The 21,951-nt window shown below is 36.5% G+C and overlaps 1 protein-coding gene across 7 annotated transcripts in view; it reads left to right on the forward strand.

Moving 5' to 3' along the window:
- Positions 1-21,951, forward strand: part of Unc80 (unc-80 homolog, NALCN channel complex subunit) — a 206,871-nt gene that overhangs the window by 130,346 nt on the left and 54,574 nt on the right. For 5 of the 7 annotated variants that reach the window (XM_047544569.1, XM_047544573.1, XM_047544574.1 and 2 more), the window contains 9 exons: positions 2,399-2,580; positions 3,190-3,321; positions 4,912-5,098; positions 5,711-5,842; positions 12,375-12,518; positions 14,631-14,731; positions 15,728-15,814; positions 18,814-18,997; positions 20,744-20,838. In XM_047544569.1, coding sequence (XP_047400525.1) covers positions 2,399-2,580; positions 3,190-3,321; positions 4,912-5,098; positions 5,711-5,842; positions 12,375-12,518; positions 14,631-14,731; positions 15,728-15,814; positions 18,814-18,997; positions 20,744-20,838 — 1,244 coding nt within the window. The remainder of the gene's footprint in view (positions 1-2,398; positions 2,581-3,189; positions 3,322-4,911; positions 5,099-5,710; positions 5,843-12,374; positions 12,519-14,630; positions 14,732-15,727; positions 15,815-18,813; positions 18,998-20,743; positions 20,839-21,951) is intronic. The other 2 variants (XM_047544570.1, XM_047544572.1) reach the window with 1 other exon arrangement.

Genomic DNA, 21,951 nt, shown 5'->3' on the forward strand with positions numbered 1-21,951 from the left:
GAAAGTATCTTTGCTTACACTAAAGCTCAAGTTTTTGCTTCTCTCTCATATGCTTGTCAGAGAGCTGCAAGAGTGCCAGGAAGGGCATGCTTCCCCAAATCCGGACAGTCATGGGAGAAAATATAAGCAGGTGAACTAGGCTTTAAGAATTACTAAAAGGTAGCCAAGCAGGGAGAATGGTGTTGGTGTGGAAGTGCACTGGGCTTATTTGGAAAGACTGGAGACTGATTTGACTACTAGAATAGATTTACAGACAGACTACCTGTACATAATATTAGAGAGGTGAGTGGAACTTGAATTCCCACAGACCCTGGATGGCAGGCTTAGGGTTGTGGACTTTCCAAAATTACTCATGGAATCTGAGCCAAAAAGAAATGTGTATAGAGTCTGAATTATTACCAAATTTAATATGGCAGCAATCAGCAGAATAGCTTGGTTTTAGAAATAGCGATTTTTTTTTCCAGTGGGGGGAGTTGATGACATGGAATTGGGAGACATAACCTGGATAAAGTGAAAAGTCAAAGCCAGAGATAAATTTGGGAACAAGTTGATGTAGGTGACAGCTGAAATAATGACAGCAGGCAAGGACCCAGGAAAAGGGATCAGAAAAGTAGAAACTTAATAACCTTAAGTCATGGAAATAAAAGAGTAAGTCTCAAGTAGATTGTTTTAAGGGTATTAAAGGTAAAAAAAAAAGTACCACTGGATCTGATAATCAGTGAGCATCACAAGGAAACTTATCGCTATAAAGATATTAGGGTCCTATAGTGATTTAAAGAGTGAGCATGATGTTTAAAAATTGAAGCAGTGTAGAGCATATTTTTAAATGGGAGTGAAAAAGGAGAAAGAATGGAGATCTAGACAGTTGGTAGACTAGAAAAAAAGGATTTTCAAAAACCAAGGATCACAATAACTAATATTTGATGTAGCACTTTATCACACAGACAACATCTTATTGATAAACCATTCTGTAGATGAGCAATCTCAAGTCAAAGAGTTAAAGGGACTTATCCAATCTGCACAGTTCAGAATTAGCCAGAAAATCCAACCCAAATCTGATGGCACATTGTAGATGCCCTTACCATTTTACCACATCATCACTGAAAGATGAAATGCACCTTAGAACCGTGTGGCACCATCCACTTTACAAAGCACTTTCTCACACATGCTTTGATTTATTTTAACAACAAATCTGAAGTCAGGTATCACCATCATTGACAGTTTACCAGTGAAGAAATGGAAACTAACAGTCTAAAAGGCTTGCCCAAGATCACAGAGCGGATAAGTGTCAGGGCTAAGACCCAGACTCAGTTCCTCTACCACAACTGCCTGAGCACGTTTTGAGGCTCTGGGCGAGAAAACAAGAGAGATTCCAGATTATGTTTTTATAATTGCCTCTGACCCCTCTATCCGTGCTTTAGCATATTTAACAGTCTCATAATTCATTAGCACCTGACCTTTCTCATTGATATTTAACTTTTCCCAAAATTAAAAACTAAAAAGGCAGTATTATGATCCACGGAGTCTTTTTACTTCTCCATCTCTTCTGAGAAAGGTGGAAGTTTCTAATAGAATCTGCAATGTGTATTTTTAAAATGTAACTGATGAAACAGAAGTGGTTTGCAATGGATGTCTTATGTAATGTTCTTGAGTTACCATGGGATGACTCCAGCCACTTCCTAAAAAGCATATTTCAATGTGTAATTTTTTTTCATGGGCTTTCTCTGGTATTCCCTTTTCACCGTGAGCCAAAGGAAGCCTTGCTTAGAATGAGTTATTCTACTGAGTCATTGTTAGCATGAAATGACCAAGCCGGATGCAAATTTATGGATCAGCACAGCCTTTACTCAGCTGTGGAGTCCTGCCTCTGGTGGTCCCACTTTCCTGGTGGAAAATGAGCCACTGGGCAAAGGGGCAGTCTGTGCTTATGTAGGTTACACTTAATTATTGACAGAATATGTCAGTTTGGGCACTCAGGAAACAAGTTTGTGAGAATTTGTAATTTGTTTTTACTGAGCAATATTTTTACTTGGGGAAGAATGGAGGGCCTGCTGTCAGTGTTATCTCTCTCTCTTCAGGGTCCCTTTATACTGTCACTGGGAAAGGATTTATTTGGGGAAGGATCAAAGTTATCAGTGTATTGCCTTCTTCCTCACTCCCTCTTCCCAAGGGCTTTGTCATTTCCAAATCTTACACTCATGCTGTTGTTGCTGATTTTACAACAGCTTTTGGATATTATATGTGGATCGAAGAGTGACGTTTGGTGGCTTTGGCCAGTACTGGTGGTTTGGCTCTGTGTTCAGGAGTCATTTTCAGAAGACCTGATCAGTTACCACTTCTCCCCAACCCCAGAAATCAAACAAAACTTAAAAACTGATGAATCATTAACTGTCTCTAGCCGCCATGTTCCTGCTGTGTGCTGTGAAGGTCCCTGAGGCTGTGTCTGACATGCTGATGTCAGAGTTCCACCACCCTGAGACTGTGCAGAGACTGAACGCTGTCCTCAAGTTCCACACACTCTGGAGGTTTCGCTATCAGGTCTGGCCCCGGATGGAGGAAGGTGCACAGCAGATTTTTAAGGTGAGAGATACTTCCCACATGAGAATTAGATCAGCAAAACTAACCTAAGGTTTGCTTAAATCCGTGAACCTCATAGCATAGTGAAAGACAACTTTCTCTTTTCTTTTTCTAATTATATAAGTAAACTGAACTCATACATGAATGAATTCTTATTGCTAAAAGAAAATTGAAAATATAGAAGGAGGTAGAGAGTTGAGTTTCTATAAGCCTCAATATCTTACTAACATCCCCAGAGGTAAGCACATATAAGTTTGGATTGTAATCTTCTAAGCATTTTGCTGTTAAAAGAATATGTGTGTGTGTGTGTGTGTGTGTGTGTGTGTGTGTGTGTGTCTTTCTATCTTTGAAGGAAGATAGATAACACAACTAAATGTCATTTAGTTGAAACACTTTGATTTTATTCATGAGTAAACTGAGGTACAGAGAGGTTCCTCCTGTGTCCTCCAGCAGAAGAGTTTAGAAAATTGCTCTTCAGTGCTTGCCTATTGTGTGAGGAGTCACGTAGATGCTTAACATTTATTAAGACAGATTGTGTCTTAATTATACTTCAAACTCGTTCCTGCCTCTTATTCCATCTTGCTTACCTCATTCTTCTGATATCACTAACAGATCCCACCTCCCAGTATCAACTTCACCCTGCCCTCACCAGTGCTCGGAATGCCATCTGTCCCAATGTTTGACCCTCCATGGGTCCCTCAGTGCAGCGGGAGTGTCCAGGACCCCATTAATGAAGACCAGTCTGTGAGTATTAAGCGCTTTTTTCTCCAAGTTGCATGGAGTACATGTAAAAGAGAAAAGAAATAAATATGACTCCTTTGTTCTTGTTAAAAGAATGTAATCACAGAATTCACAGAATTTTTCATTCCTGTGATAGAAAAAATGAACATCTGGTAGTGAGCATATGCATACCTTCAAGCCAACATAGTTTTGTTTTATAAAAGCAGCAGCTTAGAAAGCTATTAAAAGCATTAGGCATTGATTTCTTGACCAGTGGGAGCACTTTGCTGCTTTTATAAAGCAAACATACTCATTTAATCTATAATATGTAAAATACCCAAAGGTTAAAGATACTGACCCTGCAAGAGTAAGAAAAAGCAGAGAGTTGATGACTCCCTTTCCCTCCTTTGCTCCTTGTTTTGTTGGTCATCAATCTTATCACCGTACACAGCATTCAGAACCCAAGTCTTAGGCTGCTCCTGTGTATCACAGCTGCACGTAATGTAACCCATTAAGAGCTAAGTTGAGAACACAATCTTTTGGAAGACAAAAGCCAAGAATATGAGGTTTTTGATAAAATGAATTCTCAAAATATGCCTGCATGACTTATTTTTCCAAATTATGAATTATGTAAAAGATTTGGAAAATATAGCAAAAATAAAAAAAGAACTCATCTCTTTGCACAAATCCATCATTATTTCCTTGAATAAATTACCATCAAATTTATGGCAATTATATATACATGTTAAAGACTTTCAATACATCTAACAAAGTATCCCCAAAAAATGTTATACCATTTTACTTTGTACATTTTACCGTACACATTTTTCCTTAAGCAAAAGCATCGTTTATAAGTAATGTGTGTTATTTTTTAGTTGACACCTCAAATGGCAAAAAAATAGTTATTGATTTTTTAATTCACACTCTTTTGAAAAAGTTAGTTGAATATTGAAGTTAAGCTCAACATTTTTGTAGACTTTGTAGACTGGGGAAGCCGAGGCAGGAGGATCATGAGTTCAAAGCCAGCCTCAGCAAAAGCAAGGCACTAAGCAACTCAGTGAAACCCTATCTAAATAAAATACAAAATAGGACTGGGGATGTGGCTCAGTGGTTGAGTGCCCCTGAGTTCAATCCCTGGTATAAGGAAAAAAAATAAAGGTGAAATGAATCACATACTAACTGGTTTACATGAAAGATGTACCTCCTTCCTCCTCCTTTCCCTGGTTCCAACTTTCTGTTTTATTAACCTTATGTAATAAATATCCTTATTTAAAGCCAGGTCAAAAAATTTTGAACCAAATTTTATTCAGTGTTAATGTTTAAAAAGTAAATCATTGATATCACCAAAAATACTAAAGGTAAAATAAGATTATTTCCAGAAGTTACAGATGTTCTTGAAGAACTATTCAATTTGAGTAAAAAAAAAGTTCATTCATACATAACTTAGAAAATTGGTAGAAAAACAAATAAATCTCCATGAAACTCGATCTTGGAGGCCCTAACATGTCCTGAGGTCATGCTACCACATGGGCGTAATTCATTAGGTCATTCTTTATGGTTCTGACCTTGCAAGAAGAGTTGCTGCTAAATAACCTTGCCTTCATGTCTCCACAGAAATCCTTTTCTGCCCGAGCTGTATCTCGATCTCATCAAAGAGCAGAGCACATCTTAAAGAACTTGCAGCAGGAGGAAGAGAAGAAACGGCTGGGTCGAGAAGCCAGCCTCATCACGGCCATCCCCATCACCCAGGAGGCCTGCTATGAGCCCACCTGCACGCCCAACTCAGAGCCAGAAGAAGAAGGTGCCCGCTGCACCCGGGACTTCTTGGGGGGACTGAATCACAAGGAAAAGGACTTGATTTGAAATAGAAATGAATGACCTGTGTGATCTGAGGTGTTCTACCTCCTCCATCCCTCTTTATCACTTTCTGACAGTATCCAAAGAAAGAAGCTGTTGCTTTCTGAAGTCTAGAGTTGGCCCATGTCCCAGGGAAAACATTAGTCATACTGAATGAACCAGTCTGATAACCGACCAGGCATTGGTTATAATCCTGGATTCTGGCTGAATTCAGAATGCACATTAAAGCCAATGCAACCACTCTTTCATCATTATAAATAGGGTTAATCCAATAACTATTTTCACCCTTCATGCATATAGATAATTTGTCAGTTGGTATCAGAAAATGACTCATGAACCATTTTCATGTCAGTGACTTTCTGTCCTGATTTCCTGGAAAACTTTCAGAGGAACTTTTGTCTTTCTGTAGAGTTGTAGTTTTCTAGTCATTCTAAGTGACTTAAGCCCTGATGTCCGAGAGCAGTATATTCTCGTGGTATAAGTAACAGTGATCGTTGCAATAGTGATAAATTTGAGTTATAAAACCAAAGTTCACATGCCCCATTTTGTTTGCCAGTAGAAGAAGTCACCAATCTGGCAGCCCGTCGACTGTCTGTGAGCCCCTCCTGCACCTCCAGCACCTCCCACAGGAATTACTCCTTCCGCCGGGGGTCAGTCTGGTCAGTGCGTTCAGCTGTCAGTGCCGAAGGTAGGTCCTCTTGCAAATGTCCTCTTTATTCCTCGTGGCTCACATGTTTTGAATCATTTTCCAGTTCATATCACCTTATTACTTTATTATACTGTCCTATTAAATAACTTATTTGATGTTTGGTGGTTAAAAAAAAACAGAGTAGAATCCATAAACAACAACAACAACAAAAATGCTGATTCAACTCAGGAATTCTCATTTTTAAGTTGACCTTTTAAATGGCATTACATGTGATCATATTACTGACAGTTCTGAAGACATTATTCTAGGCAGTAAATGGTTTTCTACCCTGGCTACACATTACAAGCAACTGGGAAGCTTTTAAAAAATGTCCAGACCCATCACAATTATAATCTCTGAAGGTAGCATCCATGTATTGGTATTTTTAAACCCTCCTCCAATGATTCCAGTATAGGATGTTGTTCTGGAGTAACTTCATGATCAGATTAAGACTAAATATCATGATATTACTGTAATGAAGTCTGATTCTTGATATGGGCGGGGTGGGAGGCAGACTGATGTTCGTCAGTTCCGATCACATAAAAGTTATACTTCTCTAACAATGAACAACTGGCTGACTGCTGCATGATTATACAGATCTCATCACTGATTTATGAAGTTGGCAAAGAGATATACAGAATTGTAGCAAATAGGTCACTCATTCTCAACCCTTTGCCATGCAACCCTGGGGAATTTTGAAAAATGATACCAATTATTCACGACTTATGGGGATGGAGTCCAAGATACATCTGTATTTTCATAGCACTTTTATTATGAAATAATTCATGTACCATAAGATTCATCCCTTTGACATATACAATGCAGTAACTTTTAGTATAGCCATAGAGTATGCAACAGTCACCACCATAATTTTCAAATATTGTTTTCATCTCAAGAGAAACCCCATATCTATTAGCATTCACTCTTCATCTGCCACTACCCTGAACCCAGCAAGAACTGATCTGCTTTTAATCTCTATGGATTTACCTATTTACACATTTTATATAAACGGAGTCATATGACATATAGTCCTATTGTGACTGGATTCTTCCACTTGGCATAATATTTTCAAGGCTCATCCATGTTGTAGCATGTGTCAGTTTTTCATTCCTATTTATTTCCAAATAAATTTTTATCACACTGACATAATTCATTTTATTTGTCTATACATCAATTTCTGGGCACATGGGTTTGTTTCCATTTTGTCTACTATGAATTAGGCTGTTACGAACAGACATGTGGAAGTGTTTGTGAGGAAAATTGCCAAACTATTTCCAAACTGTCTCTACAATATTGCATTCCCACCAAAAACTGTGAGGGTTCCAGTTGTTCTACATCCTTGTTAACACTTGTTATTGTCTCTTTTAGTTTTAGCCACCCCTTTGAGTATGAAACGGTATCTCATTGTGATTTTGATTTGCATTGCCCTAATGCAAATGATCTCTTCATGTGCTTATTGACTATCTGTATATCTTCTCCGGAAAAATGTCCATTTGAATCTTTTGCCTAATCTTTTATTACTTTTCATGTATTAAATTTGCATACCATTTAGTGTGAAGGATATAATTACAATTACATGCACAAATGAGAAAGCATTTAGCTCAATTCATGAAAGAAGAAATATGGAGATGTAAAACAAAATGTCCATAATGTTGTTTTGCATATTTTTAATTGGTTAATTTTATTGTTGAGTTGTAAGAATTACTTATAAATTCTGGAGACAGGCCATTTGTCAGTAAAATTGTTTACAAATATTTTCCTCCATTCTGTGGTTTGACTTTTTACTTTATTTTTTTAAATTTTTTTTTATTTTTACAGACTGCATTTTGATTCATTGTGCACAAACGGGTTACATCTATGGTTGTCCATGATTTAGAGTCATATTATAATCATACATGTACATAGGGTCATGATGTCTGCTCATGGCAAGTTTGAAACATTTTCATTGTAATTTTATTTGAGTCCAGTATATGTGTATTTTCTTTTGTCACTTGTAGTTCTAGTGTCATATCTAAAAAGCAATTGTATAATCCAAGGTAACAAAGATTTACTCCTAGGCTTTTTCCCAAGAGTTGTATGCCTTTAGCACTTAAGTTTAGGAGTCTGATCAATTTTGAGTTAATATTTTGATTATGATATTAGAATCCAACTTCATTATTTTACATATAGATATCTAGTTGTATGAGTACCATTTATTGAAAATATTTTTTCTCCATTAACTCTTTTGCGTTAATGTAAAAAAAAAAACAATTCCACATAAATATAGTGGTTTATTTCTGATCTTTCTATTCTGTTCTATCCCTAACATCAATCTTTGTGTCAGTAGCATACAGTCTTGATTACTGTAGCTTTATAGTAAGATTTTTTTAAGGAAAATGTGAGTTCTTCAACCATGTTTTTCTTTCTTCAAAATTATTTTAGCTATTCTTTGTCTCTTGGCACTTTTATGTGAATTGTAGGATCATTATTTTCAATTTCTTTTAAAAAGAAACATGAGATCTCATTGCATTGTATCTGTAGATTATTGTGAGACATGTTAAGTCTTCTGATCCACGAACATGGAATACTGTTCATTTAGGTCTTTATTTCAATAATGTGTGTAGATTTCAGTGTATAAATATTGAGCTTCTTCCATTGAATTTATTCCTAAGTATTTTATTCTTTTTTTTTTTTTTTTTTTTTTTTTTTGGTGCTGGGAATTGAACCCAGGGCCTTGTGCTTATGAGGCAAGCACTCTACCAACTGAGCTATATCCCCAGCCCCAGTATTTTATTCTTTTTGATGTTAGTTTATTTAAGTGTTCTCCTAATTTCATTTTTTGAGTTTTTATTTCTCATGTGTAAAATACAATTGATTTTTGTACACTAATTTTGGATGCTGTAGCCTTTGTGAAATAGTTTATTACTTCTAATAGTTTCTTTTGGGTTTCGTAGGCTTTTCTATGCACAAAATTACATCATCTGCAAATAAAGATACTTTTACTTCTTTCTTACTAATTTGGATGTCCCTTTTTTTTTTTTATTTTACTATCTAATAGTACTGGCTAAACATCCAGTACAGTTTGAATAGGAGAGGTGAGCAGAGATATTTTTGTCTTGTTTCTGATCTAAGGGGGAAAGCATTCAGTCTTCCTCTGTTATGAATCTACTAACTTAATCCAGTTAGTGTTAGTGGATTTTTTATTTTAAAAAATCTGTTGATTTTTAATAAATGGCTTTTATAATGTTGACGAAGTTCCCTTTATTTCTGAGTTTTGCATTTTTTTTTAAATTCTGAAAGAGTGTTGGGTTTTGTCAAATGCTTTTTTGTACTTATTGAAATTCTCATGAGTTTTTTCCTTCATTCTATTAATAAGATATATATGTTGTTGTTTATATGTTGAACCACCCTTGCATTTCAGAGATAAATCTCACCTGGTCATAGTATATGATCTTATATAGTTGTAGGTTCAGTTTGCTAATAGCTTATTGAAGATTTTCACATCCATACTCATAAGAGAGACTGATCTGTTTTTCATTTCTTGTGATGTCATTATCTAGTTTCAGTACAGAATAATAATGACCTCTTAGACTGATTTGAGAAGTGTTTCCTGCTCTTCTAAGTTTTACAAGTTTTTGTGAAGAATTAGTGTTAAATATCTGTTCAGTATTTGGTAGAATTTGCCAATGAAGTTACCTAGGTCTTGGCTTTCTGTTGTAGAAAGTTTTTTTTATTACCATATCAATCTCTTTGATATAAATCTATTCAAATTATCTATTTCTTCCGTAGTCCACTTCTATAGATTATGCCTTTCCTAGAGACTTGTGTATTTAATCTTGTGTATACTTGTTCTTAATATTCCTTTATAATCCTTATTATGTTGATAGTTATGATTGGTAGTGATATGTGCTCTTTGGTCCTCAGTTTTGATAATTTGAGTCTTTTTTTTAATTTTCTTTTTCTCAGTCTACCCAAAGGTTTGTCAACTTTATTGATCTTTTCAAAGAACAGTATTTTATGATGTGATTCAATATTTGACCATTGGTTATTTAGAATTAGTTGTTTGATTTCCACATATTTGTGAATTTCCAAGTTCTTATACTGTTATTGATATCTCATTTAATCCCTTAGGGTAAGAAAACATATTATTTCACCTTTTTAAATTTATTGAGCCTTGTTTGCCTACATTCTGACCTATGCTTCAGAAGAGTGTTTTATTTTTATTTTAGATGTATGTTAAGTCCAGTTGGTTTATAATGTTGTTCAAGTCTTCTTTTCCCTTGACAAATTCTGTCTAGTTGTTTTAAACATTATTGAAAGTGGGGTAGTGAAGTCTCTGGTGATTACCGTTGAATTGTCTATTTCTCCCTTTAATTGTCAGTTTTTGCTTCATGTTTTAGGGCCCTGTTGTTAGGTGCAGATGTGTATATGATTTTCCTAATAGATTGATCCTTTTATCATTACAACATGTCTTTCTTTGCCTCTAGGTAAATTTTTCATATTAAATTTCAACTTGTCTGATAATAATAAGACACTCCAGTTTTTTAATTATTATTGTCTGTGTGGCTTATCTTTTTCCATCCTTCTTACTTCCATTTTATTTGTGTCTCTGAAACTGAGACTCAAATACTATATATTTGAGTAATGTTCATTTGTTTGTTAAAATAACTTTTGTTGGTACCTTATAATTATACTTAATAGTGGGATTCGTTATGACATACTCATATTCACATGTAGCATAATTTGGTCAACTTCTTTCCTTCCCTTTCTCCTAACCCCTGGTCCCCTCCCTTCCCTTCCATTTTCATGAGATCTCCCCTCACTTATATTCCTTCTCTAGCTTCCGCATATTGTTGCTGGTAGTTGTGTTATTATTTGCTTGGTTACTGACTTTTCTGGACTAATTTTTAAAAATCTGCATATTTTCTTGAGTGTGATCACTGAAATCTCTTCTCAGTTAAATTAGCAATCAGGTAATGATTAGACAGATTTTTCTTAAATACCGTGTACTAATGAGTCTCCTGGCCTTTGCTTGAGGGCACCATAGATGTATTGAGCCACCTTCCATGTTTCAGTATTTTAAGACTCTGCCTTACCCTTCACTGTTTCACTTTCTGCTTGGGCAGAGTCTCAAGATCAGCCAAAAGTGAGAGTTAGGAATTTAGGTCTTTCATGAACATGAGCACACCCTTGCAAATGCATACAGCCATCTAAAGATACCATGAATTTGTCAGAGACCTAGGTTCTCCAGATTTTCCTTTATGTTTTTCTGTAGCCTCTTGCTTGTCCCAGCTAACATAAGCACCTCAGGCAGCTGTAATGTGAGAGAGTTGTTTTTGCTAATTCTCTTTGGCCAATGCCCTGGGTATAAATCCTTTGCACTAAGCAAGCACTGAGCCAAGTCAAATAAAGACAAGTCCTCCACATGGGTATTTTCCATGTAGCGGCTAAATAGTTCAAGTAGGGACAGTTCTCTGATGACTAGGCTTTAGGGAACTTCAAACCTGCTATCACCCCAGAGGCTATTAGGCTCCTGGTATTCACATCTCTCATGGATGTGCAGCTACTAATTTCCAAGCCTACTAAGGACCAGAGAAAGGCCAAAGTGAAAAGGGAAAGTTAAAAAGCAGAAATGCCAGCAATCATACCAAGGTTCTATCCTTTAATTTTTAACAAAAACTCCTGAAATTGTTCTAAGCTTTTGGTTAATTTAAAAAGTCCTGAGAACATTTATTTTGACTATATTTGCTAGCGTTCTCATTGCTTTTGTGGCAGATTTGGGGATCTTTATTATTATTCCATAAGTGCCTACCCAGTGTGTCTGTCTATATACTGTTCAAAGATTTTCACATTTATCTAGTGTGAAACCAGGACTGAGAGCAACTGAGTAAATCTCTTACCCTCCAGTCCTTCATAAGACCTCTAAAATCCCACATACATTGAAATATGAGAATCAAGGACTCCCTGTACTTTAAGCACTCTAGAGAAATGAATTACTTTGTAGTAATAATAAAAATAAGTTTCTTTTCATATTGATGAGCTGTAAAAGGCCTATCCTACCTTCCTTGACTACTAAATCTATGTCTTTTTATTTTATTCCCATATGAAATAATTGTCAAATTTATTATTAATCATATTTATCAATGAACATAAGAACATTAATACAAGTGGGCAGTGTTATTCTTGCCTGAAGTGTGTGTGTGTGTTCTGCTACTCTGTATTCATACTTACCACTCCCAGTTACATCTGTGAAAAACCACTTAGTCTCCACTTAAAATGTTGTCTTTGAGATCATGTTGTGAGCTGATCTACCTGAGAATGTCCATGCCTCTTTCTCTATAAAACAAGAAAAAAAAAAGGCAGTATTTGTGAAATGGATTGGTCTTGTTATTTAACAGAAGAAGACACTGTATAAATCCAACTTTTAAAAAATTCTAATAATTTTGTCATTGTTGTGGGTCATACCACTAACCCGATAAGAATGGAACTGAACTGAAATGTTGTTGTATTAGAATCACTGGGGAAATCACCCTGATTTTGTCTCCCGCCCCAGACGAGGAGCACACCACAGAACACACACCAAACCACCACGTGCCGCAGCCCCCGCAGGCAGTGTTCCCAGCATGCATCTGTGCAGCGGTGCTCCCCATCGTTCACCTCATGGAGGACGGGGAGGTGCGGGAGGATGGAGTAGCAGGTATGGTGTGGACCCGTCAGACCTTCAGTCAGGTCTTAACGGTTCCTCTGATGGAGAACAGCAGGTTTCTCTTGAGCATGTTATCTACTGAACACAGGTTGAGTGGTTTTATGCATATAGTATAATTATGGATTTGTGGCATAGAATACCAACACTACCACTCTTGTAGCATAGTGTCAGTCTGCTATGCCACAGACTTCCTTATCTCATAATGTTATGTCTTCCTCCTCCCATACTTGTATAACCAATAAATTACATTTAAAAGAAGTAGTTCGGTCCAGGAACATTTTTTATGACCAGAAAACAAAATAACACTTACTTAATCAAAGTGGAAATCAAACAGTGACTTTGTCCACCTTAGAAATTTTAGCTCTTCATTTGATACCACCAAAGCCATCTTTCCTACTTGCAAAATGAAATGATAAACTAGGGTGAAGGAGAAGTTATACATGTGACAGACAAAAGGTTACTATTCTTAAATCCTTGAATTAAGAATAAAGTTAAAACTCAGTATTGATTTTTAAAAACCCCTGTAGAAAAAATGAGCGAAGAATATGAACAGTCTATGGCCCTTAACACCTGTAAACAGCAGTGTTATTTGAAGCAATAATGAAAGTTCTTCTGTCGGTTACAAAATAGGCAAAGCTTTCTTTAAATTAAAATACCCACAGTTGGTGAAGAGGCAGGAAAAAGAGCAGCCTCACAACTTGTGTTCAAGCATAAAATTTGGTGCAAGCATTCTGGAATAGGGTTTCATTATGTGACTTTAAAAAAAAAGTGTGAAAAATTGGTTTCTAGCAATTTCCTAAAGCAAACATGAAGACTATAAAAAGGTTTATAAAGGACATTGTACATTGAACATTATATTTTAAAAAACAAATGTCTGGAAAGAATTTAAATGCCCTATACCACAGGCAATTAAATTAGTTAATCTTTCTACTGCCAGTTAAAAGTATTCTGTACACATAAGAAATCACAATCTAGAATATTAACATAAAAACTGTTCTTTATATAGCTAAATGAAAAACTGAGTCTAAAACAATGTTTTTTATATAATGTTTCAACATACATGTTAAGTATATATTTCATGTATATGAAAGGACAGCCTTAGACTCTTCATAGCTATTTTTAGGATCGGTAATCTTCCCCTTTTTATTTTTCCCTTTGTGGGATTCTGTATATTCCAGATTTTAAGCATCAAACTGCTTAGAACAATGAGAATAAAAAATATTGTAAAGATATGTTTTCAACCAGTTTCATTCAAACAAAAAACCCCCACCTTTCAAAATTATTTAGAGGGATACAAGAAAGCTAAAGCTTAATATTTATATGTTTCTTATTCATATTATTGATTTATAAGGCTCTGAATTTTAGTTGGATGGTGAATTTCTGAAGCAAAAATTGGTATCACGTGTTGAAAATATTGACTGAAGGATAAATCCATGCTAAATTCTATACACCTAGTTTTGAAAACTAACAGAAGTGAGAATGCTGTTCAGACTGATCCCTTTGCCCACTGACTTTCCTAGCCTGGCCACTTCCAGGTAAACGGAGCCTGACCACTTTTTCCAAAGTAATAGAGTATCATTTCTCATGAGAACTAATTATTTATTTCTAAGACTCTCTCATTAGTACTGGGAACTTAATTAATCTGGTTTAACTAATTTACTGAAAGAGATACTATTTAAAGTATCCATGTGAACTTTAAAAGACCATCTCTAATTAATGTGCACTTTAACCAAAATATATTTTCCAAAACTAAATAATTACTTTAGGAATTCATGCCATAAGCAAGGAAATATGACTTTGATAAAGACTTACCACTGCTAATATTATTGTAGTTTCCATAACAGACAACTGCATGCATTCACAAAGGTCTTATTTGTAATGCTTATACCCAGAGACCACCCTACACTTTTTTCTTAACTTTTCTTTACATGTGAAATGTTCAGTGACAACAAGAAAAAGAAGAAATACCTTTCAAACGAAAAAGAGTTCAGAGAACCTTTCTAAGGCAAAATGGAGAGACTAAGCTTGGTAAATTGTTTGAATACTATGTAATAGACTTATCTCCATTTAAGACAAATGTCCAATTTTTTTCCTCTTCTAAAGTGAGTGCTGTGGCCCAACAAGTCTTATGGAATTGTCTAATTGAAGATCCATCAACAGTTCTTCGACATTTTCTGGAAAAACTGACGATCAGCAATAGACAAGTAAATTCCTCTTCCTTTACAGTGTAGTTATGAATGTGAACATGGTTAAAAGCAAGCTAAAGATTCTGTATAGTGCATGCAACATCAGTGTCCTCTCACACATAGCCAAAGAGAATTTTTTTTAAATGATGATGAGCGATGTTAAATTTTGCTGTTTTCTTTTAAATGTGTTACTTGACATTGCCACGTATATGGTACGTTGCTGGTGATGACCCTCAGACTGAAAGAGTCTCAATATTTTGGACAAAGATTAAATCCAGTATAATGTTGTTAATATTGGATACATTTGTCAAATTCTGAGTGCTTGATAGTCTGTGATACAAGTGGGATTATTATAATATGTGAATACTCTTCTTTAGTCAAAAAGCTAATTTGCCAGACCACCCTATAAGAAAATTATGCCACATAAACGTAGCTTGTTGAACAACAAAAAAATATACTGATGATTAATAATTATTTGTTTCTACATTATGGTCATATTCACTGGAAGAGTAGGTTTAATTTCTGCAAGTAAGGTCAGTTATGGCTCCGTTATCTTCTCTTGGCCTTGACTTTCTTATTAACTCAAAACTTGGGAAACAGAATTATGAAGTTCAAAAGTTCAATAAAGTTGGTTTGTTTAATTGTTTCTCAACAAAGTTCCTCTTTACATTCCTACCACACCTGGAGGGCATGCCATGGCAAATAGTTAACTAAATATGCAACTCTAATGGTTTCCCCATAACCTATAGATACAGTGTAAAGTTTTGTTTAAAAAAAAAGACTACTCCTCAGTGATATTTATGTTAGCTCCTAGAGGAAAGGTGTTACAGATTAGTTAAATACTAAGTGTCAGATAAGTATATATGTGTAAATATCACATAAATATATTAAAATGTTCAACGTAATTGAAATTAACATCTGAGCAAAAGTAAAAATAATCCTCCCCTAATTTTATTTCCTACAGGTTGGCACCTGAACAAGACATTAAAATTCTGCTTTTTTTTTTTTCCCCAGGATGAGTTAATGTACATGCTGCGCAAACTTCTCTTAAATATTGGAGACTTTCCTGCTCAGACATCTCATATCCTATTCAACTACTTGGTGAGTTTCAGTAGTCAATAGATCATGTTGATTTTCAAGTATAAAACAGGAATATGAAATAAAAGTCTTAGGGTTTCTAAAAAATAAGTTTTCAATAATAGAGTGACAGAGGTGAATCTTAGTTAAGTCCACCACTCTTAATGGAGGAAGACCCTGCCCTCCACAATCTTTGGCGCATTATGGATACTCCACAAACGTGTTTCCCCAGTCTTTCTTTAGCATTATGCGACTTCCTTATTTTGGTTCATGTCATTTTTAGACATTCATTCCCTTTTCCTGTATTGCCATTTAAAGTGTGTGCGTGCACACACACACACACACACACACACACACAGGAGAAAGTATTTCCCTAGGTAGAAAATATTTGTAAGTGAATTTTTCCATGACAGCTATCTATGCTTAAACCCAATGTGAAAACTCCTTCCTGACACTTCAGGTCTTACCAGTTTCTCCACATGAATATGCAGTTCGGAGACTGGGATATGATGACTCTTCTTTGAAACTATGCCTTAATTCAGGCAGACAGAAAGCCAAATTAATGTCTCTGTTGGGAGAACGCCTTTCTTTCTCCCTTTCTATCTTCAGGGAAATACTCGTCCATATGTATATGCATATGCATCCATAGCTGGGTGACAAATTTAACTCACACTACAACTCCATGGGCAGAGAGTATTTGTAATCCCTTTCTCTTGTCTATGACTAATTTGGTCTTCCTGAGTACCCACTTGCTGGTTGGCAAGGGAAAAATATAAATAAGTGTCCAATCTAGTTATAAGTTCAGACTGATACAAAAATATGAACAGTACATTTGGATAGTATTCAGTCTTCCTTGAATAAAATGCTTTTTCTCTAGGAAGCCTCCTCCTTCCCACTGCTTTTGTTTGTAAAAGCCATGTGGAGTGGGGGAGAGAAAAAAGACCTTTCTTCACGGTCTGTCCCTGCGTTTCCTCTGGCTGCTCTACTTGTGAGATAATGTTCTTTGTCTGACGGGTGGCTAGATGCCAGGTTGGCAAAAGCTGAAGCCCTTGGCTCTGGAAACATGAGGCCTGTCAGCTCCCAGTGGTATTTGCTGGAAGTCTCAATCTCACCTCAACTCTGGCTGGTACTGTAAATGCCCCTGAGTTCCTCCCTGAGTCCCATATGGCTCCAGCGTAGGAAGTCCACCAGCAGGGGTGTCCTGTTCAGCTACTGCAGCCTATAGCATTTCCATCTGGAAGACTCTCCAGTCAAGGGTCCACTGTTTTTGAGTCCTGGCTCTGTCACTCCAAAAGCAAAGGTAGATTGGCAAAGCCAAATGTCAGAGCCTCCCTCAGTGTGAGTATGTGCCCTGCCAAGTTTACATTGCATCTGGGTAGGTATGGAATAGTTTTGAGATGAACTTCTGTCAGAAACCCAGAGACTGGAGGCAAAAGACCTTTCAATGTTACCCTCACTTGCCCGCATACCTGCCCAGGTCATTGAATATGGGAAATGTTTACCTAGACCATTATTCTCCTCCGGCCTTTAGTTTTGCAACAAGTAGATGAACATTTAATTTTTCTTCTACCATACTCTCCTTCTGTCCATTCTAAATGATTCTTAGAGTTGGACATAAATCCTCCCAGGTTACTGATAAGCTAATAGAGAAAAGACCTGGCCATACTTGGACCTTGCTATAAAATCTTAAAATCTTACTTGGCATGAATATACCTTCCTATCTTTGCATTTCTGTCCAGACTGTCATCTTTCCCCAAGTCCCAGGCAGATGTCTGCTTTGGGTGGACTAGGAAAAGGATCTTGTATTCAGAAAGACAAAACAGTGAAGGGTAGAGTCATTTTTAAACATTACTCTTATGAGACATTCCTTTTTTCTAATTGCTGTCATAGGCGTAGATGGTGGGGATGTTGGCAACACTGACCCACAATCTCCAGACTGTCAGGGACATAAATCCACTGTTTGACTTGACCTGGCAACTTCAGCGTGGGGCAAGAGTAACTGTGGGTATGTGAAGACTTTTGCAAAGGCTTGATGCCTAGATAGTTCTAAGGGAATACATCTCAAATTCTTAATAAGCATGAACCAGTTCTGGAGCTTGTCTGCCATGTCAGTCACCACCTGGATGTTCTGACAGCATGTAAAACAGAAAGAATCCGAAATACATATTAGTTTTAAGGAAGTCACACTTCTGACTGATGAAGGCACTTTAAGCCCATCCCTTTTCCATCTGATTACAGATTTCTGCTAGAGGTGAGGTTTGACCCTCATTAAGGCATTAACATTCAGAACCATCAAAACAAATTAGATTAGTGACCCTGACTCTTTCAGTGTAACCTAGAAGTTTCCCAGGACTGCTGAATTTTTCAAGAAACAATGGCTAAAACCCACAGGGAAAAGTTTACATTATTCTTTTCTGATTTTGTTGTGCATGATTGAATAGGGTAGTTAAGAGTTGTTACAGCAAATATTCCAATGACAGTCGGTCCTCACCTTATTTTGTAGAATGTTTAGCATTCTACCTCCTACTTAAAAATTAGACTTAGGAGACATTTTAAAGGTCAACTTTAATCTGTGCTAAATGGCACATTTTTCAGTGTTTTAGAGGACACACACAAAAAAATTTGAATTCACTGACTTAGCAAAGCCGGGTATTCTTAGGTTCGGACCATTAGACATTTGAGACTATTTGCTGCAGTTGGTTCTTGGATAAACATCATGTACAGATTAATTTTGGGTGACTTGTGTACCTGAGCTACTAGGAGATATAATGTCTGCAAGCATGATTTTCTGCCTTCTCCTTAAGAATTGGTCATTTTAATTATACACAAAAATATGGAAGTCTGTTTGTTCAGTTTTCCAGTTCCACCCTGTCCTGATTACTGCCATTGAAAGTGTTAGAGAAGTATTTAAACAGAGAATGAGAAGTCACAGGAGAAGATTCAGCTGAACAAAGGAAAGCCGAGGAAATGAGAATGTGAGCTCAGGATCTCTGTGGCTTTGTGAACTCCTGTTCTGATTTCAGGTGGGACTGATCATGTACTTCGTGCGAACCCCTTGTGAATGGGGGATGGATGCCATTTCAGCCACTCTGACTTTCCTGTGGGAGGTGGTTGGGTACGTGGAGGGCCTTTTCTTCAAGGACCTCAAGCAGACAATGAAGAAGGAGCAGTGTGAAGTAAAGCTCCTGGTGACTGCTTCCATGCCAGGTACTCCATTGCTTTTGGAAGATGTAAATTTAAAAAAAAAAAATTATGAATAGCCCTTTGAAAGACCATGGTGCTCTTTCATTCATGAGAAAATTTTCAGAGTTCTGACCCTGAGAATTGAGTGCATCAAAGAATTCTTTGTGTAATACAATCAGAGGAAAAACAATAGCTCCGTTAAAAAGTTAGCAGTTGCCAGATGAAAAGGGACACATCAGGGCTGAGATCCTTGTGAATCAGTCCTCGAAGGGCTGCCAAGGTTAAAGATTTATTTAAGTCTCTCGCAGAGGACAGCTGAACTGAAAGTCTTTTTGAGTGAATTTTTGGCACTGCAAAGAGAATGATATTGTCTGCATGGCATGGACCCCAGTCCTTCGCACACTCAGTGAGAGATGGCTTTATGAAAAATTGGAAAAGGGAAAAGCAGGAAGAAGGAGAATTACAAAAGAACACGAAGTGTGATATAAACTCTAGATACAGTTCCTTTTCATTTCACATAGCTTGTTTGTCCTTAAGATAAAAAGATTTTACCAAGCCTTTATCCTTGTTCAGTGACTATGAAAATAAGAGGTGATGCACGAATAAAAATAAAGGGAAAGGCAAAATGATTCATAGATGAGAACACAGGTTTGGCAGCAAAGAAGTCTGTGGTAAGTCAGCTCTGCCACTTATTAGTCATAGAACTAGTATCAGCTGTGAAAAGACCTTCGCTTTGCAATGCTTTCTTGTGCGCAAAATAGGAACATATTTCATACTTCTCAGTCATAAGAAATAAATGAGTTTAAGTACATAAAATACTTGCTGCCATACCTGATCCTTCCATAAATAGTTGTATATCTGTATGTTCTATAGAGTATCCGAAAAAATGATCAGTTTTTGTTACAGTAAAATTCATTTGCTCACGCACACACTTTAGAACAAGTTGTTAGAAGTCCAGGTATATCATAATGGTCACAAAGGTTTGTAATTAATGAATGAAGTAAAATAAATCTGTTTTAACCAGCTAAAGTAGAATATAGAAAATGTGCATTTAAACAACATTTCAGGTACTTGTTTTTGGTTTTGCTAATATCTTTGTTTATATTTTCTCAACTGTCATTGCCAGGTTATCTCATTTAAAATACGGAATATATTATTTGTTGCAGTGTTTAAGATTTAAATTTGACTCTTCCACTAAATAAATACATGTATTTGAATATGTTATTCAATTTCTCTGTAGCTGGGCACGGTATTGCACACCTGTAATCCCAGTGGCTTGAGAGGTTGAGACAGGAGGATTGTGAGTTCAAAGCCAACCTCAGCAATATAGTGAGACCTTAAGCAACTCAGTGAGACCCTATCTCCAAATAAAATAATAAAAAGGGTAGGGGATGTGGCTCAGTGGTTAAGCACCCCTGGGTTCAATCCCCGGTATCAAAAAAAAAAAAAAAAATTTCTCAATTTCTCTCATATTTCTAATTTGTAAGATGAAAATCATGTCTGGGTTTGCCAGGAGACTTAAATACAATTATGCAGGTCAAAGAATTGGGAACTCCATAAATGGTGGCTGTTATTGTTTAAGAAGTGAACATATTTAAAATATACATCCAACTATGAATAAAGGAATACAATTAGTACAACACTCATCTCCTATTAAGCAATTACTAACAATAAAATAAAAATGAATTTGATAGTATTTTAAGTTTTTCTGCTTTAAATACAAACTTACCTACAGTGGAGTCCATTTATTGTGATTTTTATTATCTGTAGGTACCAAAACCTTGGTAGTTCATGGACAGAACGAGTGTGATATTCCAACCCAGTTACCAGTCCATGAAGACACTCAGTTTGAAGCCCTGTTGAAGGTAGGAATGACCTTTGATAGAAACAATTTTTATAGACAATGCCTATGGTCACATTTTAGAAATAAATGGCAATTTTCTGTCTCAGAAGGAATGTGCACTATTCTCTACTCTCTGAGAATCTGCTCCACTATTAGGTACTTATATCATTTTCCCCAGTTTTCACTGACATTTTTAGATCTGCATTGAAGCAGGTCAAGTCAGGCGAGTCCTGTCTTGGCTGTAGCAGCAACATGATCTCTGATGTTTGCTCCTCACTTCCCTGGAACTCTGTGAATTCCACCTTAGGAGCTTCCTTGGATCACTTGTGATTGTTCTGGAGGTGACCTGGTTTTGCCCACTGATGGCACTGGGGTAACCCTTAGCTGTTAGCTGATGATCATGCCAGAGACCCCTTTTGTGGCACCCAGTTGAATCTATATACAGCTTTACTTATCACCAATAGAAATTATTGGTGAAACAGAAAATATATTCCTTAGAATAAATCAGGTGGATCAAGAAAGTATTTTCTAGTATTTATGGCAACGATTCTCCTAAAAAGAAATGTAATCAATAGCTACAGTTGCCTGCAAGATTCTTAAGGTAAAATAGTGAGTAAACTAGTACAGTAATTCCCCATTTGTCTGAAGGTCAAATTTTAGTAACCAAATTTTCTGGAACATAACTCTGGACCCAGATGTAAGTAGAAAGAGCCTCCTAAAAACTCACTTTTGCCAGACTTTGTATATTTTATTTTAGTAGAAGGAGTTATTCCTTCTCCTTCAGGCTTTATCCAGACATCTCCAGAGATTTTCTAAGGCCCAGTGAAGCAAAATTCAATAACTGTTCCATTTGTATGCACATGTTGAATGATAGGATGGCATGAATTGGACAGCAGGTTCAAACCTGACTCCCCCGTGGCCAGCGTGACCCAAATCAGATAATAGGGCCTCTTTAGTCTTAAGTTTCTTTTCAACAGTTCTGGGATGCTAGTTCAGGTTATGTAAATGGAAAGCACTGTGCCTAGTGTACAGTAAGTAGTAAGTGTCCAATGTATTATGCTTTGGATTTCCTTAATGCTATTACTAAACATGCTTTTTCTTGATATTGAGACCAGTAGGTGCCACTGTGTCTCCA

The sequence above is a fragment of the Sciurus carolinensis genome, chromosome 3 (genome assembly GCF_902686445.1).
Source record: "Sciurus carolinensis chromosome 3, mSciCar1.2, whole genome shotgun sequence".
Taxonomy (NCBI): Eukaryota; Metazoa; Chordata; class Mammalia; order Rodentia; family Sciuridae; genus Sciurus; species Sciurus carolinensis.